The sequence below is a fragment of the Polypterus senegalus genome, chromosome 1 (assembly GCF_016835505.1).
Source record: "Polypterus senegalus isolate Bchr_013 chromosome 1, ASM1683550v1, whole genome shotgun sequence".
Lineage (NCBI taxonomy): Eukaryota > Metazoa > Chordata > Cladistia > Polypteriformes > Polypteridae > Polypterus > Polypterus senegalus.
Window position 1 is genome coordinate 219,154,482 of NC_053154.1, and position 27,717 is coordinate 219,182,198.

The following is a 27,717-nucleotide window of genomic DNA, read 5'->3' on the forward strand; positions in this document are numbered from 1 at the left end:
GTGAGATCGAAACAGGGTGAAATTGCTTTTAGCCATTATGCATAAGAAAAATGTATTAATCTGCCACAACATGTTAGAGATGCCCTAATAGGAAAAGCTTTCAAATCAAATCATTCTTATTTTTCTGTGCATTTGACATATACTATGCTGCACTATTACTGAACTGAAACGCTGCTGTGTCACCATTTTATTCTCTTCATTTTACATTTTGTTTTGTCTTCCTGTCATTTTGCTGTCTCTCAAAACATCATTTGGTTGTAATTTATTTCTTTATTGTATTTTATTTATCCTTATCATGTAAAGCACTTTGAATTGCCTAATAGTCTGAAATGTGCTATATAAATAAACTTGCTTTGTTTTGCTTTATTTAATCTAAAAGCAATCATTGTAACTGAAGGAAATGCACATAAAGTGATTCCAGTTTGTTGTTAAATTCTATAAGTGACATGTGTGACAGGAGTATTTAAAAAGGAAGGCTTCAAAAGCATGTGCTATTGTGAAATGCAATGCTGCAGAATACGGGCCAAACTTTGCACAGACATAGGACTTACTGCTGCTACCAGACACTTTGGCTCTAAATAGCCTTGCCATGAGCGAGAGTAGATGTGCCCTGTGATGGACTAGCACCTTATTCAGAATTGGTTCCTGCCATGTGCTGATGGTATAGTTCCAGCTCTTACAACTTTCACTTCAAATAAGTGTATTAAAAAATGCAATCAAAACTTGCTAGTCTTCCTAAAACTTCCATTATTGAACTCTGTTAGCTATGGAAGCCTAAAATTTGAAAAAAAAATGTTCATTATCAGGCGGCACAGTGGTGCAGTGGTAGCGCTGCTGCCTTGCAGTAAGGAGACCTGGGTTCGCTTCGCAGGTCCTCCCTGCGTGGAGTTTGCATGTTCTCCCCATGTATGGATGGGTTTCCTCCAGGTGCTCCTCCAAAGACATGCAGGTTAGGTGCATTGGCGATCCTAAATTGTGCTTGGTGTGTGTGTTTGTGTGCCCTGCGTTGGGCTGGTGCCCTAACCAGGGATTTATTCCTGCCTTGTGCCCTGTGCTGGCTGGGACTGGCTCCAGCAGACCCCCGTGACCCTGTGTTAGGATATAGTGGGTTGGATAATGACTGACTGGCTGACTGACTGTTTATCTTTCTCTTCTCAATGTCCTCAGAGATATTAGGAGGCATACCACCAATGTTTGCATCACACAACTGGGCGTATCAGATGCTAAAATGCACTACAGTATGCTGAAGAATAGGAAAAGCTCACTGTGTGGTCATTTTATCTACATCAGACATAATCTGTGATGACTGTAGCTCTATCGAGACTTATTTGCTCTGGAATATACTTATATTGTTTATTTCTTCTTCTTTGTCAATGGGAGCTGGACTTAATACATTTATATTATTACCTTAAAGTGTTAAAAACTTCATTTAAAGAAAGATATTTTTTTATTATCATGAGTATATTTGTCCATCTTGCTGTTTTGTATGTGTTTATTATTGCCATTTGTGTTTTATGTCAGTCATTTGGTGATTTTATTGAATAATAGAGGTACACCCTGTATGACTGTAGTCAGCTGACACGCATCACCTTTTCTGTTTCTTTCTGCTTTATATTGCTGGCACTCTTAGTGTAGTGGCCGAGGCACTGGACTTTAAATCCAAGGTGGCCCGTTCAGCTTCTGCCCCTGTCTCGCAATCTGATCTTGAGCAAGTAATTTAATTTTTTCTTATGCTTCAAGTTTTAAAAAGAAATACATGTAAACATGTGTAATGTATTGAAATCTTGTGAGTCATCTTGGATAAAGACATCATTCAAATCTAAAAATAAAATAAATGACATTAAAGAAAAAGTTTTGGTACTTTTTTTTAAAATTACTGGGTCACAAATGACTAGGAAAGATATGGACTAAATTCACTGTAAACTAATATAGTTAAACAAATTTTGCCTGGAACCTTTGGAAAAAATACAGATCCAACAGATAGGATGTGTTCCTTTCTCTTGCAGCATGTATTTGAAGAAAATGCATTTTAAATCAACATAAACTAATTATTCCATATGGAACAGAAGGAAAGTTTGGTGGCTTTAAACACAGGAGAGAAAATTAAACTCCGATTATCAATTAACATTCAGTGGTGAAGACAGAAGTTTTGGGAATTTAACAGTTTTCATCATTATCTTCATTGATGCTCTGCCCGAAAGGAAATTTTATTTAATTACTTCTACCTGTGGCTGTTTACTTGATGTAAATATACAGTGTGATATGAATATACTCTTCTTAATTTATATTGTTTAACCATAATTGTTATTGGCTACTCTCTTTGTCCCTTTTTTGCTGAGAGAAGTGAAATTTACAAGATTCATACTTAAACAATGTGCTGTAGTTTTAATGTAGCTGTGTGGGAGTTTAAATTTCTTAAAACATTTTGCTCTAACAAAGGCTTTTGCACCTACTCATTATCCCATACTCTTGCACCTAATCTACCCATTGGTTGCTGGTAAAGGGTTATACAGAAATATGTATTTTTGTTTTCTCTTAGCAAGGTTATGTATTGTTTATATACAAACTTGCAATGAAAAAAAGCACGCTTTTGAGCTTTTTCTTCAGTTTCTCTATTTCATTTGTAAGACAGCACACTAGACATATGGCTTCTCATATACGCATATCACCCTGGATCAAGAAACTATTTTTCATTTTTCTGCTAAAATGAGTAAATGCACATTTGCCTATATGCCTTTCTAAAAATATAATAATACCCTATATGTAATACTAGTTATATTATGAAGTGCATTATTTGGTGTGATGCACAGAAATTGGTAGCATTGTTTCAGATTCTACCTAGAAGTAATTATAGGTGCTCACAAAAATTTAAAGTAACCAACCACAGACTCCTATGTGGTCATAGTAAGAACCTTTAAATCATTAATTAATCCAATTACAGGGTGAATTTTTTTAAATGGATTCACAATGAAAAAAACTTTGCAGATGAATATTAACTTTATACTGCGGTGGGCTGGTGCCCTGTCCGGGGTTTGTTTCCTGCCCTGCGCCTTGTGTTGGCTGGGATTGGCTCCAGCAGACCCACATGACCCTGTAGTTAGGATATAGCGGGTTGGATAATGGATGGATGGATTAACTTTATAATTGAAATTGAAGTCACAAATTACCTGGTAGTATTATCTAACTAAAATTGGGTCCCCATAAAAAATATGATAGTATTATAAGCACTCACTCAAGTGTGCCTATAAATCATATTGCTGAATAGCAAAGAGTCTTCTTAGACAGAAGAGTCTGCTCTCCCATTGGGTGTAGCTAGTTTATGTGTTAATCAGCCAATCAAAATTTCTGTTCATATTTATCGCCTAATATTATGGGTCTTCTGCACCTTTACCTCCTGCTGTTATCCTTGTTATTAGAACACAAAGTGGCCCACCAGTGCAGATGCTGACCACTCATATTTTTCCCAATGGGTAACCTTCTGGAAATTACAGCTTAACAGCAACTTCTATGACGGTTAAAGAAGCTAACCAGGAGAGGGTATGAAATCAAAAGCAAAACGAAGTCTTCCCTAATGACTGACAGCAGAACTGAAAACCCTTTTGTAAGCGTTGTGAGTTGCTTATCAAGTCGGAGGGTTTAACTCTAATTATAGTCTGATAAGAGTTAAAACACTAAGATGAAAAGACAAAAGAGCTTTGAGTAAAATCCAGAAATCAAGACTATCTATCTGCACTTGTTCACTTATCAAATGTATGTGTCTTGGACAAAGGGGTGCCTGTGCTGCACTGACATTTATTAGCAAATCTTTGTGATGTAAGTCAAATAGGAGGTATCTAGTAACCAGGCAAGATCCCATAACATCCTATTGTTATTAGCAGCTCCTAAATTGGCAATGTGACACACTTAAAATTGAAATGAAAAAATGAAAATCTTTCTCAAACCAAGAAAACAAAATTCAAACTAAATATATAAACTAAGCTACCAAAACATAAAAATTTCATGAGCCCAAAATAATGATACAAAATAACATAAAAAATGAAAAATTGCCAAAATGGGTTACCCAGTTTTTAACACCTGCCCCAATATAGTGACTAATTTCAGAGGGTTTCCTGTCATGACAAAAATCTAAAATCACCTCCTTTATCTTGGAAAAGTCCAGTGACCATCCCTCTACTGTATTTCTCTGCATTGTTTATGCAGTCCTGAAGCTTCAGAAACTCTCACCTGTCTTTTAGACTACCCATACTCCAAGACACTACGTCGTCATTTACCTGCATGACCTTGAGTTGATACCCTGACAGGAGAGGTGAATAATCTTAAATACAACAGGATTCCTGCCATAGTGCCAGCTTTGTTTATGTGGCACTATGAAGAATGTAGATTAGGGCTACTCCTATATGTGCCTACCAGGGAAGGTGCAGTGGATCCTGGGGTTGCAGTTGCTTCAGAATGAATCTCTCAAAGTCTTCATTATGTGTGAAGTGAGAGTTATGAGAATGTAGCCCTTAAGAGCCATTGATTGTCAATTTGGAACTATGCACTATTTTCTCCACAGTTGTGACACCCTGTGTGGGCCTTGGAGATGGTGTCCATTATCCACTACACAAAAAGCTGAGTTGTTAGAAAAGCTGAAAAGTGGATGGACACTATATCTTCTGGGAAAACAAATTTGTCTTATTGGCCTATCCAAAGTTCTCCTACAGTTAGGTCCATAAATATTTGGATAGAGACTTTTTTCTAATTTTGGTTCTGTACATTACCACAATGAATTTTAAATGAAACAACTCAGATGCAGTTGAAGTGCAGACTTTTAGCTTTAATTCAGTGGGCTGAACAAAAAGATTGCATACAAATGTGAGGCAACTAAAGCATTTTTATAACACAATCCATTCATTTCAGGGGCTCAAAAGTAATTGGACAAATTAAATAACTGAAAATAAAATGTTCATTTCTAATACTTGTTTGAAAACCCTTTGCTGGCAATGACAGCCTGAAGTCTTGAACTCATGGACATCACCAGAGGCTGGGTTTCCTCCTTTTTAATGCTCTGCCAGGCCTTTACTGCAGCGGCTTACAGTTGCTGTTTGCGTGCCTTTCTGTGCGAAGTTTAGTCTTCAACAAGTGAAATGCATGCTCAATTGGGTTAGGATCAGGTGACTGACTTGGCCATTCTAGAATTTTCCACTTCTTTGCTTTAGTAAACTCCTGGGTTGCTTTGGGTGTATGTTTTGGGTCATTGTCCATCTGTATCATGAAACGCCGCCCAATCAATTTGACTGCATTTAGCTGGATTTGAGCAGACAGTACTCTGTATGTCTCTGAACACCTCAGAATTCATTTGGCTGCTTCTCTCCTGTGTCACATCATCAATAAACACTAGTGTCCCAGTGTCACTGGCAGCCACGCACGCCCAAGCCATCACACTGCCTCCACCGTGTTTTACAGATGATGTGGTATGCTTTGGACAATGAGCTGTTTCATGCTTTCTCCATACTTTTTTCTTGCCATCATTCTGGTAGAGGTTGATCTTGGTTTCATCTGTCCAAAGAATTTTTTTCCAGAACTGTGCTGGCTTTTTCAGATGTTCTTTAGCAAAGTCCAATCTAGCCTTTCTATTCTTCAGGCTTATGAGTGGCTTGCACCTTGCAGTGCACCCTCTGTATTTACTTTTAATGTAGTCTTCTCTTTATGGTAGACTTGGATATCGATACGCCTACCCCCTGGAGAGTGTTGTTCACTTGGTTGGCTGTTGTGAAGGGGTTTCTCTTCACAATGGAAATGATTCTGCGGACATCCACCACTGTTGTCTTCCGTGGATGTCCAGGTCTTTTTGCGTTGCTGAGTTCACCAGTGCTTGCTTTCTTTCTCAGGATGTACCAAACTGTAGTTTTTGCCACTCGTAATATTGTAGCAATTTCTCGGATGGGTTTTTTCTGTTTCGCAGCTTAAGGATGGCTTCTTTCACCTGCATGGAGAGCTCCTTTGACTGCATGTTGTCTGTTCACAGCAAAATCTTCCACATGCAAGCTTCACACCTCAAATCCACTCCAGGCCTTTTATCTGCTTAATTGATAATGACATAACGACGGACTTGAACACACCTGCCCATGAAATAGCCTTTGAGTCAATTGTTCAATTACTTTTGAGCCCCTGAAATGAAGGGATTGTGTTAAAAAATGCTTTAGCTGCCCACATTTTTATGCAATCTTTTTGTTCACCCACTGAATTAAAGCTGAAAGTTTGCACTTCAACTGCATCTGAGTTGCTTCATTTAAAATTCATTGTGGTAATGTACAGAACCAAAATTAGAAAAAAGTTGTCTCTGTCCAAATATTTATGGACCTAACTGTATATTATCCAATTACTAATCTGCTTCTTGTCAATAATGCTCTTCATCCCTCTTCCACTTCCTTATGTCTTTCACATGTGATGTTTATGTACCATGTTTCAAGTAGTACCACCTACTGTAGATGTACAAAATGCAGTACATTTTAAGTTGGTTAGCAATAAGTTTGAAATTGTCATTCTGTGACTTATAATAAAACATTGGGAAGTTGTGCTTAAGCATGATTATGCTACTTCTGGCATGGGTATATGTTGGATGACAGACACTACCCTTGCTGTCTGAGTCATTCTGAATGACACATCAGTAAACTGTGGCCTACTATTTACAGTTCACTGAAAAAACTGGTAGCAGAAATGCTATTAAAAGCACACTACAGAGTATATAGTACTTATCAGCATGTGGTTTAGTGATATATTTCAATAGCTGAATTATTAACAAATGTTATCATTAGATCTTATGGTCATTTACCACTGAATCTCATGGGTCCATTAAGAAACCAACAAAATGTCAACATATTTGGAAGTGCATTACTGCACATCACACTGAAAGATTTCAGCTCAGTTCATAAAGCCTGATATTTCTATTTTCTAAACAACAACCATAAAGAGGAGAACTCCAGGGTCATGCCACATGATAAAGTCTGCAATCAATATTGATTCTATAATGTGTAATTTTACTTTGAACATCTCCAGCAATAGCCACATTACTGTATATTATTATGCACTTCTAAGAAAAATGTGTTTTTCACCATTTCTTCTCAATCCATAAATCAATCACATTAGAAAATATTTTAAAATGTACTTTTTTAAATACATTTCAACAAGATTTTCCAAATGTCATGAAAACCATATAGGCACAGTGGCGCAGTGCTAGCGCTGCTGCCTCGCAGTAAGGAGAAATGGGTTCGATTCCCGGGTCTGCGTGGAGTTTGCATGTTCTCCCTGTGTTTGTGTGGTTTTCTTATGAGTGGTCCGGTTTCCTCCCACAGTCCAAAGACATGCAGGTTAGGTGGATTGGCGATCCGAAATTGTCCCTAGTGTGTGCTTGGTGTGTGTGTATGTGCCCTGCGGTAGGCTGGCACCCTGCCCGGGGTTTGTGCCCTGCCTTGTGCCCTGTGTTGGCTGGGATTGGCTCCAGCAGACCCCTGTGACCCTGTAGTTAGGATATAGCGGGTTGGATAATGGATGGATGAAAACCATATAATGTATTTGTCTGTATACTCATACACTGGTTAGGTCAGTGCATGAATGTAGAAGCATTGGATAAACTAACAGTGTGATTAAATTGTATTGTACAGAAAAGGTTTCACTTTGCAAGTAAAATTAAATGTAATCAGTCCATTATTGCACATTGTCTAAATGTTTCCTATAACGATAAAGTATTTTTAAAATTGCAGCTTTTAACATTGATGTAAACTTTGGAATACATAATAAGTATGGCTTCTTAGCTCTCATGATAATGTAGTTTATTAAGTGACTGAGACCACCCTGCAATCTGGCAACTTTACACCAAAGCTGCTGTCACCGTATCAAGGTGAGATGCTTGCTTTGAGATTATTCAGTTGGAAGTGGTTCAGTATGTTTATTTAGCAAGACTATCAAGATCACATATAACACATTACAGTGATTGTCATGTATCATAATGATTGATATTATTCATTACTTTACATTGCCAAAATAATGGCAGCAGTGTGAGATTTGGTTTGGTGAAACTCAAACAACTACAATATCAGTGCAAAAACACATCATGAAGACAACGGTAACCACTGCCTAGCAGCCTTCAAGCAAACATTTAACAAAAGAATACTCCACCAACAACATAGGATTAAGTAAGTTTGAAAATGGATAGACAAATGGAATTATGAGATATCCACCAAATTAGTCCAGAAAACTATAAGTTGTGCATATTAAGGTAATGTACTAGATAGATAGATAGATAGATAGATAGATAGATAGATAGATAGATAGATAGATAGATAGATACATAAACATATCCACACACTGTGGTCTGAAAACACATGAGAATGATTAAAAAGTTAAGTCAAGTCAAGTTAGGGAGCATGCACTGGTACAGGGTGTTGCCGCACCCACTGCACGTCAAAAAAACTTGGGTTCCCAGTTGGCAACCCCCCAGGCAGACATATGGTCCAGTCCCACCCTCCAGAAATTACCCTCTATCTGCCGCAGCCAGGTGTTACGTGGTCGACCCCTTGGCCTGGTCCACCCACTTGGGTCCCCAACAACGAGGATCTTATGAGCAGGATCACCCTCGGGGAAACGCGCCACATGGCCGTAGTGCCGTAACTGATGCTCCCTCAAAATGCAGGTAATGTGCCTCATTCGCGACTCCATGAGCAACCGCTCATTCGACACAAAGTCAAACCAATGGTACCCAAGGATTTTCCGGAGAGACGGAGCACCAAAGGAGTCCAGCCTTCATCTCAGGTCACTGGAAAGCATCCATGTCTTCCAACCATAGAGCAAGACAGGAAGCACCAGGACTCTAAAGACTTGGACCTTCGTCCTTTTGCATATACAGTATATTGGGAGCACCACACACTCCTTTCCAGCAACCTCATGACCCCAATGCTCTCCCAATCCATCTATTGACTTCATAAGAAGAGTCACCAGAGAAATGAATGTCACTGCCAAGGTAAGTAAACTTCTGGACAAGGTTGACATTCTCTCCGCAAACAGACACACTGCTGATGGCTGTGCCCAAGAGGTCATTAAAGGTTAAAAAGATAAATAAGATAAAAAGAATAAAATAAATAAGATAAAAAAGTTAACTAAAGATTAAAAAGCAAGAAAATTAAAAAGAAAGAAAACTTCTGACTTGGCTGTCAGGGTCACAGTGAGGCATTATAAAGAGGGTACTGCTGTTGGTATAAAGGAGCCCCAGAAGCATTTCCTGACACCCTTCTGTCTGAAAGTCCTTAGTGTTGTTGTGTCACAGAGAGGATGTGCTGCGTTGTTCATAATGGCACTGAGTTTTATTTTTAACTCTGTCCTTCACTACTATGTCCAGGGGGTCCAGAATGTGTCCAGAAACTGAGCTTGCCCTTTTAATAATTGTTTTGATTCAGTGGGCCTCTCTTGACGTGATGTTACATGGTCAGCACACCACAGCATAGAACATTGTATTGTCCATCACAGAATTGCAGAAGGTATGAAGGATGTCACTTCCCAAATTAGTGGAACACAATCTCCTAAGAAAAAAGAGCCTGCTCTGCCCTTTCTTATATAGTTCCTCTGTGTTACAAGACCAGTACAACCTGTCAATAATGCGGACCCCCAACCTTTACATCCACACCCTGAATAATGACTGGACATAGACACTCTTTGGTGCGGCGAAAGTCAATAACAAGTTCCTTGGTTTTGCTGATGCTAAATGCAGACAATTCTCTTTGCACGAAGAAACAAGTTCTCAACCTAACTCCTATTTTTTGTCTTTATCCCCCTTATCAACACACAACCATAAGTTCAGATTGATTGGAGAATTTCTGCAAATGACATGACCTGATGTTATATTTATATTCCGAAGGTTTACAGAGAAAAGAGAAAAGATTAGTATTACTGCTGCTTTGCAGTAAGAAGACTGTGGAAGATTGTGGGTTCGCTTCCCAGTTCCTCCCTGTGTGGATAGCGCTTTGAGTACTGAGAAAAGCGCTATATAAATGTAATGAATTATTATTATTATTATTATTATTATTATTATTATTATTATTATTATTATTATTATTACAGTCCTTGTGTCTGACAAACTGTGGTCTGTCCACCAGATAGCCCATTATCCAGGACACTATAGGCTCATCCACCTGCATATCTCTGAGTTTACCCCTTAAAAGGGATAGCTGATGGTATGGAAAGGAAATGGAGGAATACAAAAAAACATAATCCTCACAGTGTTGGCAGCTTTTTCCAGGTGAGAATAAGCCTTGTGGAGCAGATAGACAATTGCATATATGGAGTCCATGTGTGTGAGATGCATTTTGCAAGCAAGTAACACATTTTGTGTTTGAGGAATACATTTTGCAAATGGTTGATCTCAACCTGCATGCAACACAATACATAATGAAAATGGTATTTGCTCATATAACCTTAATGGACTAAATGCAATAGCACCAAATAATTCAGTATTTACCCCATTTTGAAAATCAATGAAATTTAATTAAAGCATAACCTGTTATACTGACACATTACTGTTGTGATTACTGATACTGTTTATAGTCACTGGTAGCATTTTACATCTTAAGAGGCCTAGCAATTAACAATAATAAAAATCTTTTTGCCTAGTAATGCCTAATCTCACACTGAGCAGATGTCATCTCTGCTATTCAGCAGGAAAAGTGAGAACAGTTTTAGTAGTAAGTATGCCATGAAACCCAATGAAAAGAAATATTGAGCTCTGCTAATGTTGTATGAGTTTGTGAAGGATTATGGAAATTTAAACTGAAAAACACAATCAACAGGCTCTTTACAAAGGTTTAGAACAGAAACCTGAAAATGGAAGCTGTCATTCTTAACTTCTTGCATATGACTATACATGTATATCAGAGGAATTTCTTATTAAGTGTGCTTTGAGGATGAATGCAATTTTTTAAATTCTTAACCTTCATTGCACATGAGCCTTAATAAAGCCAGACCTTTTGCAAAAAGTGATTGTGAATTATAAATAAATTAATGAATAAACGTAATTAAACAAAAGAAGAGTGTATGGTCAGCATTCTAAAAGATTCACAATGAGCTGTGTGAAAAAAAAAAATCATTGGAATATGTGAGAAAACCAGAGAACCCAGAATAAAAAAAAATGTGTTGACACAGGACAAATGTGCCAATGAGTCAGCGATGTGACCCCTGGTCCTGAAGCTGCGAAGCTTTTCTAGAGTATCACATATTTTATGGAACTGTTAATTGCTAACTTAAAAGAGGGACCTCTATATGTATTTGTCTAGCCTTCTATAAGTTTTTGAACATGCAACTTCAAAATTATTTTTATTGCATATAGCATTGCTTACATCACTGTCCTTGGTCTGAAGATTTTTAATTCTAAATGAAAACACCCTACCAGCCCATTTCAACCTCAGTCATCAGATGTACTAATAAAAGAACAACAACAGATTACCTCATATTTAAAATGCACTTTTCACTCATTTTGCTTATGTTTGAATTCCTTGAGTGTCATAAATTTGATGTTGTGTTATAATGCCTTTTTTTTTTGTTACTTTTAACATTACAGTATGAAGGGTAAATAGTCTCATTACTTTTGTATTAACAATATACTACAATTACTATACTATAGTTAGTTAATTATAGTTAATTACTATACTACATTTTTATTCTGTTTTGTGTCCGATGAATGTATTTTTCTACTTCTTTTACTTTATATGCCTGACTACTATATTAAGTGCGTTAAATTACACGGGTCAACAAAAAAAGTTTTTCTTTTTTTGTCCCAAGGGTGAACAAATTTTGAATTTTACAGTATTGCATGTGCTTAATCCAAATAGGTTTTTAGCATTTCCCTATCAGATAATGTTTTTGAGTGTCAGGCAACTTAAATTTGAAAATATTGGAAATTTAAATGCTCATTAATATGGCAGATGTATAATCTACAACTTGTTGTTTTGGATTTTCTGCTATACTTCGACTCTTAGGAATCCAGCAGTAGTCAGCCAGCATATTGGGACTACACTTTTTTCATGATAGAATCACTTGCTGTGTTCATTGCTGACCACACTAAGGTTTTCAGGGAAAACCCAAATAAATGTCTAAGAAATTAATCTTCAATAACATATTGCGCCCCATTACTTGCCATGACTTGAGAAGGTCCCTCACTATTTCAGGATAATTATCAGCCTTATGGTTTTCCAAAAAGCACTTGCAAACATTTTTGAAGCTCTGAAAAACATCTTCTTTAAGTCTCTCATCATTGAACACTTCCCGGATCTGAGGACCTGCAAAAATATCTTCCTGAATGCTGGTATCATTTTTATTGCATTGCTACACCCACATAAAAAAAAGGCAGTGTGCTCCGTGGTTACTCTCTGGGGTGGGCATTAGCATATCATAATCTCTTGGACCAATAGCGTGACTTTTCCACATTCGACTTATACGACGACAATATAAAATACAAGAAATTATACAGTAAAATCAAGTCCCGACTTAGTTACGTTTGGTTAGGACACCACTCTTGTAAGTCTTATCACAAATTTTAAAGAATCTGAGTTCATGAATGAAATAACAGATAGGGTCAAATGGTTAATCTGAATTTAAAAATCAAGAAATCAAATGAGTTGGCGGTGACCTTTATCCTATTATGGTGAAAAAAGTTCACCAGAGACTGTTCTTTCCTAAAAAGATAAAGAAGTTTGTACCATTAACCATGAAAAGGTCTGTTAATGAATGAATGTACTACGACCTCCATCACAGCTTGGTATGGCAGTCTGTGTGTTGAAGACAGGAAGCAGCTAGAGAGAGAGAGAGAGAGAGATAGTGGTGTGTACCAGTTCTAAAATAACTGACACCTCTCATCTGTGGACTCACTCTGTGTTATGAAACTAATATGTAAAGCCATTATGATCGTATTCTATCAGTGCCACATCATCCCCCTTTATTCAATATTCTTCTGTCTGGAAATTAGCTATGGCTAATCAGGACCAGATATACTAGTTTTCATAATGGTAATTATCAGCAAACTGCAAGCATCAAACTGATCTTCATCTTTTATTTTTACTTTTCTTGACAGGTTACTGAGTCTACTGGTTAAGAGTCTGAATTCATATAAAATTACTAATCATGCTCACTGGTTATGTTACAGATTTTAGGTTCAACATTTTTATTATTTCATATCTACCATGTATATTACACACATCATCCCCAGATGACAGCTGTCCAGCACCCAAACAAGTTTTTAAAAATGTTACTTTTAGGACCTAGCTGTTATAGTACAGCCAGGGTTGATGCCCTGACTCAAATTTATTTTTATTTATTTGTTCAAAGTTTATTTTTTATTTAATTTATTATTTTTATTGTTATTAAAATGTAAGTTTTCACATTGTGTGACTGATTGTGTTTTTGGTTTTGTTTTGTCTTTGCATGTATGTAGTATTATGACTTTTATTAATATGGTGTTATATGTTGTTTGTTAATTATTTTGCCTTTAATTTAGTAATTTTTTTTATGATAATATATATTAATGTTATGTGTTTTCTGCCCTGTCTCCTTAAGATTGAGTTTCAAGAGTAGGCAAAGCCTGATGATCCTACTGATGGATTTACCCAACTGTATAAAAAGAAAAGCAGTGGCTGTAAATGTACTTTCATCATGACATTCTTGTCTATGTGTTCCAGCCTGAACTTTGATTTGTGTACTTTTTTAATAGGATTCTTTCGTTTTGACCCTAGCTCTGGACTATCAATTTCTGGTTTGTGAAACTGAAGGATTTTAGCAAAGAACTCTGATTTTTTTAACAGTTTTTCTTCTGTCTTTCGTAGATATGTTGAACCTTAAAAACCTAAGCCTTTCATGTTGGAGCTAGACTGCCTGTGGTGGGGTCAATCCAGTAGGCCTAGGCCTAAAGTAGGATATATCTGGTCTTTTGTCTGGGTTTTTCCTGTTGCACTTTTGTGCTTCATTGGTGACAAGAAACACAATACTAGGACATTTTGGCATCTGGCACTAGAACTTTTGTTTCCCTTTTGTTCTTTAAAAACATATTCATATTCACAGTAATAAATGGACAAGTCTCTGTGCATCTGTACATCCATCCACTTGCTATGTCTCTGTTATACACCACTTGGTATGGGAGTACAGTGCTTTGCTAATGTTTATGATGCACCATCTGTTGAAATGAAAATTTTATTGCTACATGCATTACAAAATGCATTTCAATAGATGGTGCACTGCAAACGTTCATTCTGAATACGTCCAACAGGTAGTAACTGCTGGACAGAAATAAATCCGCTTATCCACCTTAATAAAAGGATAAGTGTGTGTGGTTGTGTATCTTTGTGTCCATCCGGCTACTATGGTTAGGAAGAAAATTTTAAAAAATAGGCACAACATATAGGAGAAGGGCCAAAACAATCAAAAATAATAATAAAATACCAAATAAGAGTAAAATTAAGAAAATTGGTTTCATTGTCCTATTCTGTTGTCTGATATTATATGTTGGTAGCAGCAACATCTTGCAACTTTCTTGCAACTGCTCGGGCCATGTGAATGAGGTTTATACCTGTAATGTTAATAGCTGATAAATCAGCATGTTGGCAATGAATGAGTGAAAATAGTGATAAATTGTTGCGCGTGTCAAGTAACCGTCACTAAGCCATATCAATCACCATTATATATTCCCAGCAAAACACTTCAACTATAAGAGTGGTCAGTTTGATGTGCGATCCCGGGAGGAAATGATAAAAATGGACAGCTCTGAGAAGATTGGAAAAGGGATTGGGAGTGTATTATTATACCAGACCAAATGGAGAGGCCAATGTATGAAACAAAAAACATTAGGTCTCTGTTTAATTACTTAGATTTCAATCCATCTTAGATGGGTAGCAGAGGTAGTTTTCAAAAATCTATAAATGTATCTATATAACTATATATTTTGCGTACATATAATGTTTGTGTTTTTATATACATTTGTCTGTGTTTTCACAACATCTAATTTTCTGTTTTACATTGCTCTTTGTATAGCATGCTAAACTTATTGGTTGAAGTGCATTTTCTTACAGTAAGTTGAACTGGCCATACAAATCGGTTTATTATCAACAGTTAGTGTCATTTTTGTATATTTGGCAGCATTATTATAGTAGTTCAAGGTGACTTACAAGTTTAGGATACAATACTGTTTATCACATCCCAAAATTTACAATTGGAGTATAGGCAGGTAAATTGTCTGACTAAAGGCTCAAACTAGCTGATTGTAATGTAAAGTTTAATGCCTAGCCACTATACCATACCATGCAGTGCATATGCCGTGGTATTTGCATTCATTGGCATAGCTAAGCTTTCTCATTTTCTGTTTTTTGTGTTTGGGGCCTTGATTCTTACATTAGTTAAAGCTTTGGATTTACTTCTCTGCACAAACATTAATAATGATTATATGTTTGATGTTTTAGTTCCTTGAAAAAGTAAAACTATGTTTACCATTACATGCCTTATTTATTGGAAGTCTATAATTAATTAAATTTTAGTAAAAGTGAATGAGTTTATAATAGGTAATCGAATATTATTAATGATCACGTAATATTGCCAAATTAGAAGCACAATGTGCGTTCTGTTGTTGAATCTGACATGTTTATTTGGAAGTTTTCTTTAGATTGACAGTGATTTAGACTCAAACTGAAAGAAAAATCACTTTGCAGGCACAGCTAGATGGACATTGATTCAGTCCAGTGGAACACAGTTAGTGCTGGGCTGTCTAGTGCAATAAAATTGAACACAAACTGGCCTAAACAACTTGCATGTAGAGGAGTTGCATTGATACCAACTGAATACATTAAACCAGAAAAAAAAAGGATTTTAAGGTCATAAAGTAATTTACCTGTTAACATGCTAACAGAAAGTTAAATTATAAATCCTCCGCACATAATGAAGATATAGGAAGAATGAAAGCACAAGTAAATGCAACTAACAGCAGTACACACATACCACAGGGACACTGTGGTGCAGTGGTTTGTGCAGCTATTTTTTAGCTCTAGAGACCTAGATTGTATTTCAGGCTAACTTAAAGTCTTTGTGTAGTTCTTTGTGTGCATGTTGGGCTAACAGGTGATCCTAAAATGGCCTGGTATGAGAGTCTAAATGTGGGCAAGGGCGTCCTCTGCAAAGGTTTTGTGTTTAATTGAGGATTGGTTTCTGCCTTCTAAGCCTAAGTTTACAGGCTTAGACTTTGCCATAGAGCAAACCTATGATGATGTTATCTTACTGTCTTCATTGCACATTATTTAAAAATGTAAATAAAATTTCAATTTAAAATGTATATGTTGTAATGGTTAAAGACAGATTAAGTATATACTATTGCTTTCTACATTTCTTTGTTTGGAAGTCATGGTGTAAAATTAACACATGCCTGTTTTTACTTATTGAAAAATGAGCTACAAAGACCTTCGCTCTGTATTTACAGCCACTTTTTGACAGTAGAGGGTGCTATTTTGCTGTTCTTTCTTCTGAAAGGTACATTTAATTTTTTCTGACTCTCTTGACACCAGTTAGTTAACCTGTGAGCCAACTTAGAAAATTGAAATCAGAGACAGTTCCACATATTTTTCAAATACAAACGGAAAAGTCAATCCAAATTAAATTAACAGTATGAATGTAAACATCTAATAAGATCCCAGAAATGGGACTGTATAAAACAAGCTAGACAGACTCATAAGATTTAAACCAAAGGACAAATATTACACTCCAAAAGTAATAATGAATAATTAATAGAAATAGCACTAAACAACAGTTAAACATCACAAAAAATATTCTTAAAGAAAACAGATTTACATACAAATATTCTTGAGAAATTCCAGCACAATGCCACAGTGGTTAGTGCTGCCTCCTCATAGCTTTAGGATATTTGGTTTGAGTCGCAACCTAAGAATTTTCACTTACTTATTTGGCTGGAGTCTTTATCCAAGGTGACTTACAACATTTGAAATATGATTTGTTACATTTCCTTTTGTTTCTTCAGTTGGAGCACTTGCTCATTGTCACACACTTTAGTGTTTGATGTCCAAAGCCTTAACCACGCTACCACACTGTCTGCATTATACAGTATGCGTTTGTGTGGGGTTTTTCTATAGGAACTCAGGGTTTCTTTCCACATCCTAAATACGTGTGCATTGAGTTAATGATTCAACTTTATTGTCATTGTGCAGGTGCAAGGAAATGTAGTTATCGATACCCCTAGGGGTCACAGCACAGGGTCAGCTATTGTCACAATTGTAGGTTAAGGGCCTTGCTCAAGGGCCAGGCAGAGTAGAGTCCCTTCAGGCAATAACAGGGATTTGAACAGGCCACCTTCCAGTTATCAGTGCAGGTGCTTAGGGTCAGAGCCACCACTCTGCCAATTAATTGCCAGTTCTATTTTGGCTCAGTGTGTTTTACTGTAGGTGCTTGTGTGAGTATCACCTGTGATGGACTGGCACCCCAGCAAAGATTGGATCCCAGATAGATACTGGCTCCATTCAACTCCTAACTGGATAAGTGAGTTAAAAAAAATAGTTAAACTGAATATAGTTAACTGTCATATTGTGACAAAGTTATTATTTACATGATAAATAAATAAGTAATTTTAAAATAAATAAATAATACATTAATAATAGCGATAATAATACATAATATTTTTATATAATCCCCCTTTTACTACACTAAAATGACTAGGCATGTGTTGAATTCACATACTGTGCATATATCATGTATTATTTAGGATTTACTGTTAATATTTATTTCTAGTCAGGGTTCTGTATTGTTCCTGTTATCTTTTTCTTGCAGATATTTCAGCTGTGTAATGCACCTTAGCTGATTTGTTAATCCATGTTTTGCATTAGGATTCAGTTTAATCCTGTGAGTGAGCTATGCTGCTCTTTTTTATTTTGGTTGAGATTGTTGCTAAAGATGGCTACTGTGAACTATTACTAGGGTGTCATGGGTGTGTATCTCAACATAAATCTCTACTAATTTACAATTGTGTCTTTATTTAAACTTATATACAAAAATAAATAAATAACATAGAGCCTCTGTATATTTTAATTCTCTACCAAGCTGGTCTCTTTTCTCCAGCTTTAACTGAGGCTCTATGCTAAAATATTTCTACATATACTGTTGCCAGTTTTTTAATATATTAAATCATATAAACTGTTAACTTATACATTTGTCAGCTTCCAAGGTGCAGCTTTTACAGATAAATTTATATTTGTGCATGATGATATGGTTTCTAGCATCTGTGAGAAATTTAAATTTGATTAGGTTTAATTTGTGCCCCAGTGTCCTTGTTAAATGGCATATTTTAAAGAAACATCTGTCATTCCAAGTACTTACTCACTTTACAACTTTAAAATCTCTATTCCTTTTGTATAACAAATCAAAACAATATCTGTAAAATTATTTTTATGCTTCAGTTTTCAGCTTTGCTGTGCAGTGGTCCTGAATCCCAGCCCAGGATTGTGCAATGTGTACATTACTGTCGTGTCTGCTTTGGCTTCTAATTAGAGTTCTCTGTTGTCCCTCCCCATTCCAAGGACATGTGTGCTAGGTACAGTATATCAGTGACTTTAAACTGGACCAATATGAATGTTAGTGTGTATGTGTGCGTGTGTGTGTGTGTGTGTGCACGTGTCTGTGTATATGAGTAACCTCTGCAGCAAAATGCTTGGAATAGGATTAATTCTTGTCTTGCACCAAATGCCACCTACATTAGCCTCACCTCCCAACAATTCTTTTTTTTTTTTTTTTATTTTATTTTATTAATTTTATTACAATCCATACATAGCAATCAAGTTTTTACAAAAAAAAGAATTATGTTAAGAACAGATCGATCCCCACCCCTGAGAGAAAGAGCAAGCCAAACGGTGTAAGATTTAAGGCTTGTAAACATACCTAAATTAATAAATTCTCTGTGCTTTATGAACTTATTTTAAAATATTACTGATTAGATCCTGTCATGTTTTGAAAAAAGTCTGTACGGATCCTCTAACTGAGTATTTGATTTTTTCCAATTTCAAATAATATAACACATCGGTTTCCCACTGACTTAAAAGAGGAGAGTTTGGGTTCTTCCAGTTTATCAGAATGAGTCTGCGTGCCAAGAGTGTAGTGAATGCAATCACAATTTGTTTGTCTTTCTCCACTTTAAGCCCCTCTGGAAGAACCCCAAACACAGCTGTTAATGGGTTAGGAGGGATTGTGAGTCCCAGGCTGTCTGAGAGCTAATTAAAAATTTTTGTCCAGAATAATGTTAATTTGGAGCAGGCCCAGAACATGTGACCCAGTGAGGCTGGGACTTGGTTGCAACGTTCGCAGGTTGGATCATGCCCTGGAAACATTTTGGAGAGTTTTAGTCGAGACAGATGTGCTCGATATATAATTTTGAGTTGTATAATTGTATGCTTTGCGCATATGGAGCTCACCTCCCAACATTTCTTGACTGCACAATATGGTGAGAAAATGGATGAATAATAAAGATAGGTCTTTGCATACAGATATTGTTTGTTGTCATGAGAATTTTTTGAAATTTACTTTTTTTGGTGCATTTTTTTAAGTTTTTGAAATTGCATGGCTCCTGGTTGAACCTGTTTGTAATTTTATAGCATGACATATTTCTATCAGCATCATAATCATTTTTTCATAGTTACATTGTTCATTACAGTTAAAATTCTTATTCTTTATCCATATATACTGTAGCATTCTTTAAATTAATAATAATATTTTAAATAAACAAATAACAAAGGAGCAATAATGCAGCACACTGGTCAGTACTTCTGGTTCAAATTCCAGCTACTTCACACACTTAAGTTCCTAAATTTTCTCAATGACTGTGTAGGCATTTTTCGAGTAATCAATACATTTTCCTGACACATCCAATGATGTGCATAACAGGTTAAGTGATGACCCTAAATCTGTGCAGTAAGAGTGAGCAGATATTGAACATATTTACACCACCAAAAAACAGCTCTCTGCTCCAAAAACTGTATAAAATGACAGACTTGCAGGATGTCTACATTTACAGAAGTAGTGTTTCAAGAAGACCACATGGGAGTGAGGCTTCAGCTGTTCCAACAACGTGAGACAATATTTGCTGTACTTGAGCAAGACAGCTCTGTCTTGTACTGACCTACAGAATTAGAGGAATATGTCCATGTATCCATTAGATAGTGATAGAGAGAGTGACCTGCCTGGACATGATTCCAGTCCAGTTAGGGACAGATAAGATACTGGCAGACAAGCACATTGTCTAAGGGCATCAGCTTTACAATTGGAGTTTTCAACTCCAGTGAGCTAGACAGCAACTGTAACATCTTTGGCTGTTAGGGTGAAGTGAGGAGCTCCAGCATGTCATCCCTAAATCTGTCCCAGAAAAAAAGGAAGTCATTATCACATAAGCCTGGGTGCCATGGGGTTAGGATGAGTATTTTGCCATATTATATATATATATATATATATTAGCCTTATAATGCTATGAAAGTATACCATTTCTTTCCTTACTGAAACTAACAAAACCTACATGTTTGCAACTTGCATTGAGTTGTAAAATTCCCATTAACGTAATTGATGACGGAAGCACAGCTTTTCGTAGTAGGATCCCTAATCATTTCATTTTTCTCACCAGCAAACGTGAGGACTATTCTACTGTTCTCAGCAATTACGATGGTTTTATGCATTAATATACTACCCAGGGAGTGTCTGAATGGTCAGCTAGTCTGAATCTGTCTGATTGTGATTTTCTGTCCAGTAGCATTATGATGACTGGACACTAATAATGCTAAAGCCAGCCAAGAAGGTCATATGCAGTAACAGCTATAAATTACTTTCTTGTGGTTTTATTAACTCTGGCCCATTTCAAGTAGCTTTTGAAATAAATATGGTGATTTATCACAAATAAAAACTCAGTGTTAATAATTTTGTGTGATTTACATAAACAACCTTACCGGACAGTGCTGTCCATCCGTGAAACAGTTAGGTAAGCCGCCAGGTTTGCAGTATAAGAAGAGCAGACAATCAAAGTAAAAAGCCACCAGCTGCCCATGACAATCCTCAAGGCAACAGAGCTTACAATGGACTCCCCACCTGCAAGAAAATGGAACAGTTGATGTACATTCCTATATCATGTAAGATCTAATAATCTACACTTAAAAAATAAAGGTAATTTTATTATGGGCATTGTTAGTGCTTAGAAACGGTGCATCTTTCATGATAACATTCTGATGAAACAATCTTAACTGAAACATATATTTCAACAAAAAACTGCTGTTTAAATATATAGAGTTCATTTTCCCAATGCCTTTCCAATGTCAGGACCTCAGTGCAGCTACTGTGTGGAACCATCATGCTGTCCCTATATTCACATTGGTTTTCTCATATTTCAGAAGATAGTATAAACACACATGTCAAAGACATTAATATTTCAATAAACTGATTTAAAATTTTGGTCTGTATGAGCAAGGACGTGTCTATTCATGTGTGTATCCTGTGATGGACAGTCATCCTACTCCCACTCAGCAGCATTCTGTGGTCTAAAACTTGACTAACGTGGCTTAAAAATCAAGATTAATAAATAATTAGTTTCGTTATTAAGAATCAATTATAAATGTAATATTTCATTATTGACCAATAATAATAATTATAACAAAAAAGCATGCTTCTGAATAATGTATTAACATGGTGGTAAATGCAGCTGCTTTACAAGCGAGCTGTATGATTATAGAGTTTTTGCCAGTATTTGTTTGAGTTTTCTCAGGGTACCAACATTCAAAAATGTGCAAGTTAGGCTGTTGAGAGACTCTAAATTGACCAAGTATATGCACTGGTATCCCGTCTATACTGCTGGGTTTGACTTTGGCTCTTCATGACCCTTAAATTGAAGTAGAATCACAAAAAAAAAACAATGGTTTTGAATAAATGTGATAGTATGTTGAAAGGATAACAATTTCAGGATTTCTTCTCCACAGTTGTTTTTTTTTTTTTTTGCCTGCATTTCTAAAGATTAAATGTATGACCACTGTCTTCATCCTACAATTTAATGCCATGGCATCAGGCTGACTATTTGGTGACTGTTGTAAATTGTATGAAGGGGCAAGCATGTAAAGTAATGGACTTGTGCCTTGTCCAGAGTTGCTTATTGTCAGTTTCTTGTAACATCATCTTTGACAAGAAAATAGATTTTTAATCTGGGATAAATTGTATTGATCATTTTAGATCAAGGGTGCACAATTTTCTGAACACAGATCAACATCTTGTTTTGGTTCTAAGGAAGAAAATCCATTGACCTATATCATTGCTCAATATACAATATAACATTGTGAGTAAAAAATAATACAAATTATAAAAAGGGGAAATTTTCATGCTTTTAATTGATGGATGAAATGTATAAAACTAGAAGAAGAACATTCAGATTTAAAGTGCAGAATCTTAGATGAAGGGTGCACACTAACTTGAACACAGGTCAGTTTCTTGTTCTGTGTGTGCTTTGACCTATATCACCGCTCAATGTGCAATACAGCATTGTGAGTGGAAATTTATACTAATTTTAACAGGGGGCGTCTTTCTTGTTTTTTAATTGATGGATGACATGTGGTTTGCACCCCTGGTTTAGATTCCACTTTGAAAACTTATTCAGTTTAGCCTCTTCTGTACCCATTTGCATAGGCTGTGAGATCTACTGGCTGAGGCACTGGATTTTAAACTTTAAGGTTACGGATTTATTCCTTGCCTCTGATTCATGGTGTAACTCTCAGCATGTCAGTTAACCTGCTTAAAGCCTACATATAAGAAATATATACTGTATATAAACAATGGTACCCTATCGTTTTAAGTTTAAAACAAACTGGGATTTCATCATCCTTTTTTATACTTCATAATTAAATTTACAGTCTCAAAGAATTGAAGCCTAACCCAACGATATTGGAGGCAATCTACACTCATTCAAACACCCCACATACTCATAATAGACCAATAAAGTCATGTCAGTTAATATAAGACACATACATATTTGGCATCTGGAAGGAAATGTGAATAACTGCTGAAATACCCACCAAACACAGAACATGCAAATGCTATTTTGTTTTGTATCAAATGTCAGTCTGTATACACATATCTATTTGACTATAACTATTTCTATTTAACCTGTTGTGTAATTTTATACCACAGCTGTCCTGGACCTGTACCACTTCTTTTGACACTTGCTATGAAAAATCCAGCAGTGTATTTCCAAGCTCCTCCAAGTATCTCCTGGTGTTTCATTTTATTCATTTGTTAGGTGAACAAAAATTGTAATCTTCAATTGCTCAATTAGGACAGTGCATTGTAAACTTGTTAGTCTTGTAAATGGTGCATGCAGAAGATATTGCTTTGAATATCTCTGGTATAAATAATGTGCATGATAATAATTCCCTGTACTAAAGTTAAAAAAAAATGTTTTCACAAAATCTGCCAGCAGTATTTCTGCAGGTTGTTTGAAGCTTTGGGTTAAAGCTTCTTATATCTTTATCGTGTTTTCTATAAACCTTTTCCAGTCAAAAAGTTATTTTTCAGAGACCAAGTTTAGATGCTGAATGATAATATGCCTTGGACCACTGAGAATCTTAAAGTGAATGCCCTTGAGAATACTGTTTAAGGTGTCCTGCTACATGGACTATAAACCTATCCAATCTTACAGTCAGTTACAACATTTGTTAAAAGTGTTTCAGACATTCACCACATTTGAAACCTTCATACCTGCATCATAAAGATTTAATTAAATTATCAGAGAACAGTAGTCCTGAGATACTTTCAATGACAGGCATCTAAGTAGTGTGTGCAAGCCTTAGACATTGTCATTATCTATTATGCAAGAGTTACTTTAAGGCCTCAAATTTGCCATGGCTGTATTTACTTGGTGTTGCTCCTTGCAAAACATTTTCTGCCAATTATTTTGTTACACAAAGGCAAGTCATTGAATAGCCACTTTAATTTTCCACCTGTTGTGAAATTAATCTTCAAACTGAATTAATTGTTCCTGTCCTTTGTCATTTACACCAACCAGTTTGTGACAGGATGATTAATCAAAATCCTTTTCAGTAATTTAGAGTCTGTTAGGGCAGTTATATTTGATCTCTGCAAAACAATGACTACACAGTATTAAGTAAATAAGTGGTGGATTTATATAAATAGTCAGCCATTTGATTTTCTTCTAATAGAAGCACTTGGGGGAAAAAGTAAAGTGCTGATGGCACAACTTACCTTGCTGAACAAAAGCCCCATAGACAATCCAAATAGCACTGTGAAGAGATGTAGACGGGGAGCTGCCTGATGGCTGCTGTTGATGAGCTGGTGGAGTTTGCCCACGTACAGCTTGGATGCGGTTCAGCACAAATATGAGAACTCCCACAACTGGGATTGCTGCTGCAATGCATGCCCATACTGCCAGGTCAAAGGGTGCAAACAGAGAGAAAATGTTGATCTTTTCTTCAGGCTTCCGAATAAGAATTCCAACTGAATAATCCATGTAGCGCTTGCTAAAGTCAACAACACTTTCTCGCTCTGGTGTAATCGTAATCGCAGAGATGGCCAAGTCAGCCCTCTGTAAGAAAAAGGAAAACTCAGAATGCAATATGTGTGAGCATAAAAAAAATGTAGATACTTTTTGAAAATAAATGTGCTTGCTACTTTGTTCTCAGGGACTTTCTGGCATTAAAAAAGATTTTTTTTTTAATCTATAAAAAAAAATAAGACAGGTTTATTAGGTATCCTAGATACTGTTGAGAGCCGCTTTGTCCACTTCGATGTATCTTCTAAAATTTGTTATATCACAAAAGTTGTGTCTCCCTATCTAATTTAGTTCTGTTCTTCTGTCTGGTCTCTTTTCCTGGAAGAAAAAAATTATTGTCATATTTAGGCAGCACATGCTTAACAGTTTTCAATTCATTATTTTTAAACAAAGACCGATAGATAGATAGATAGATAGATAGATAGATAGATAGATAGATAGATAGATAGATAGATAGATAAACAGACAGATAGTAATTTATTTATCCCAAATCTAGCTTTTACAAAATCTCAACAAATAAAGAAATTTTATAGCAAACAACAACTCCCCTCAAACGCACACGAGAATTAAAAAAAATGGTAAACGTTAAAAAAATGTTACGTATAATAAAACATTACCGTTGATTAACAGTATGTCAGTATGCACCATAAAAATAATTAGAAATTATCAGATGATATACCCTATAAAAAGAAATAAAAAATAACACTTCAGTCATTGGTCTTTTTCAGGGAAGATTTCAAGAAAGGGAAAGAAACGGCTGTTAATCTAATTATCAAAATGTGTCTACAGCAGAGAACAAACACACCTGCTGCACACTGGAATTGCCAGGAGAGGCATTTTGCCACAGAATGATACAATATTAAATTAGAAAGAGAAACTTCAAATTTAAATAAAAAAATGCATTTAGATAAAAACAAGCCAAATCTTCTTCATCTTTTCCCACATTACTCAAGTGAAATATTTCTTACCGTTTCACCTGGTAGCCTGCATTTCCTCATTTTTATGTTACTGACATGTAGAATAAAACAGAGGCTTGGATTCAAGGTACCTACTGTTGTTATGAGGCTTAAGAGGCAGATACAGAGACAGCATGGGCGAACCCAAGTCACTGGTGCCGGAAAATAGCAAGGTCTAGCTAGATTACAAGCTGGAATTTCTCCAGCTAAGAAGGACATGACATGACTGTATCTTTTTTCTGTGGATCCGGATTCATAAGCAAAGAGGAATCATTAGTAAATATGTAAGCTGAAGGTGAAAATTTGCAAGAAAAGGTAGAAGGAAAGGCATATTTTGCATAGCAGATAACACACTTTAAGCCAAATCAATGTGGGGAATTTCAGGGAAAAGAATGGCATGGTAGCACAGTGGTTTGCACTCCTGCTTCACAGAGTAAGTATGACAAATTTAAATACCACACGTGTTCATTATGAATTTGCATATTCTCCCCCTATTGGTGTAGGTTTTCCTAAAGACATGCAAAGTAAATTGGCGACTGTAATTAGTTCTATTTGGGGACGTGTGAGAGTAGGCTCTGAAATGGACTGGTCTCTTACCCATGGTTGGTTCCTGCCTTGCACCAGGTGCTACCAAGCAAGTATCTGACCCCAAAGACTCAGAATTAAATTAAGTATTTTTAAGAATGTTATACTGTTTTGGTTAAGGGAATGTACCTTCTTGATAGTGAACTGATAATTTGGATCAGTTTTGTTTTTTAAGGACAACACACTAAAAATTTGCTGTATGAATTGTTTTTCATTTTAGACTCAAGTTCATTCCTCAAATACCACTATGGCTGCAGGTTTTCATTCTAACAAGTCGAATAAATCAATGAGCCAGCCTAATTGATCTAATTGTATAGTTAGTTAGTCTTTCTTTTAATTTTACTTTAGATTCAGAATAATGTGCCATTACGTTATTTACATTTAGAAGAAATTAGGATTTTTTTGGCATAGCTTTTAATCCTTAATATCTTTTGCCATATTCTTTCTAATTCAACTTTTAAAGTGACATTTTTTGCCTTGATTGTAGCTGTAAAACTGACAATTAATGAAGAAAAGAGCAGACAAAAGTGCGAATGACACATAATGCTACATCAGTCACATTAACTTGTATACTGATCACCACAAATTGTCAGTATTTGGGAATAATTAAAGAGAAAACTCCAGAGAAAAGTAGTGAATTAAAAAGAAAATAATAAAAGAAAATAAAAAAAATGAAAGCTATGGCAAAACATACATATTTCTGATTTTTTTTATAAATGTAATCATCATATAATATCACACAAGCAAAAAAGCTAGGTAATTAAAGGATTAGATCAATTACTTGTAGATACAAGCCTGACCCATTGATTTGTTAAACAGGATGGAACAAAGACCTGCAGCCACAACAGTACCCCAGGACTAAACTCATCTAGATCTTTTGAGTACTATTTTACGTGGCACCATTGCAGTTTGTACAATCATAAGGTGATTTCCAAGGCAAACAAAAATACATTATACTTGTACTGTAGCAGACACCCAACTCATAAACATATCAGTAGAAGTATAAATAAGAATACAGTATTAAAAGAGGCTAGGGCATGCTCACCATGACCAGATATTAAAATACTGTACATACATACGTAGATACATCTTTTAAAGCTTGGCTTTGTGAAGTAAAGTAATGTCAAGAAGAGCACAGCAGAGCATGGTGTAGACAATTTCACAGAAGGCTTTAATACAAATGTGAAACGTGACTAAATTAACATTTTTTAATCAAAGAGGCCTCTTAAATAGGCTTAAAGAGAAGACTGCAGAGTGCAGAAGTCACAAAAATAACATGACCTTTGGTAAAGATTGTGCGTAGTGGTGAAGCTGTCAGATAGGAAGAAGGCTGTATTGTGGTTGTATCATTAGTCTACATAAAGAAAGCAGTGTATACTGTTGTTCCGTGGTCACTGGTGTTGAGGGTTTTTAAAGTTATCAGATGAAGCCATATCTAAAAATACACCAGTGTTTTTAAAATTACCTGTCCTCACACAGCTGTAAGTCCTGGATTTGCATTATTGCTTTGTCCCATTCTGTTAACATACTTCTACCCTTTCTTGGGGAAGATATTTTAGTTGCTATGAGAAAGTGTTACATTTACAATCATTCCAG

The 27,717-nt window shown here is 36.0% G+C and overlaps 1 protein-coding gene across 3 annotated transcripts in view; it reads right to left on the minus strand.

Moving 5' to 3' along the window:
• LOC120539274 (glutamate receptor ionotropic, delta-1-like) overlaps window positions 1–27,717 on the minus strand; it is a 1,446,518-nt gene that overhangs the window by 67,704 nt on the left and 1,351,097 nt on the right. For all 3 annotated transcript variants that reach the window (XM_039769204.1, XM_039769195.1, XM_039769212.1), the window contains 2 exons: window positions 24,274–24,613; window positions 20,985–21,123 (listed from right to left, as the gene is read on the minus strand). In XM_039769204.1, coding sequence (XP_039625138.1) covers window positions 20,985–21,123; window positions 24,274–24,613 — 479 coding nt within the window. The remainder of the gene's footprint in view (window positions 1–20,984; window positions 21,124–24,273; window positions 24,614–27,717) is intronic.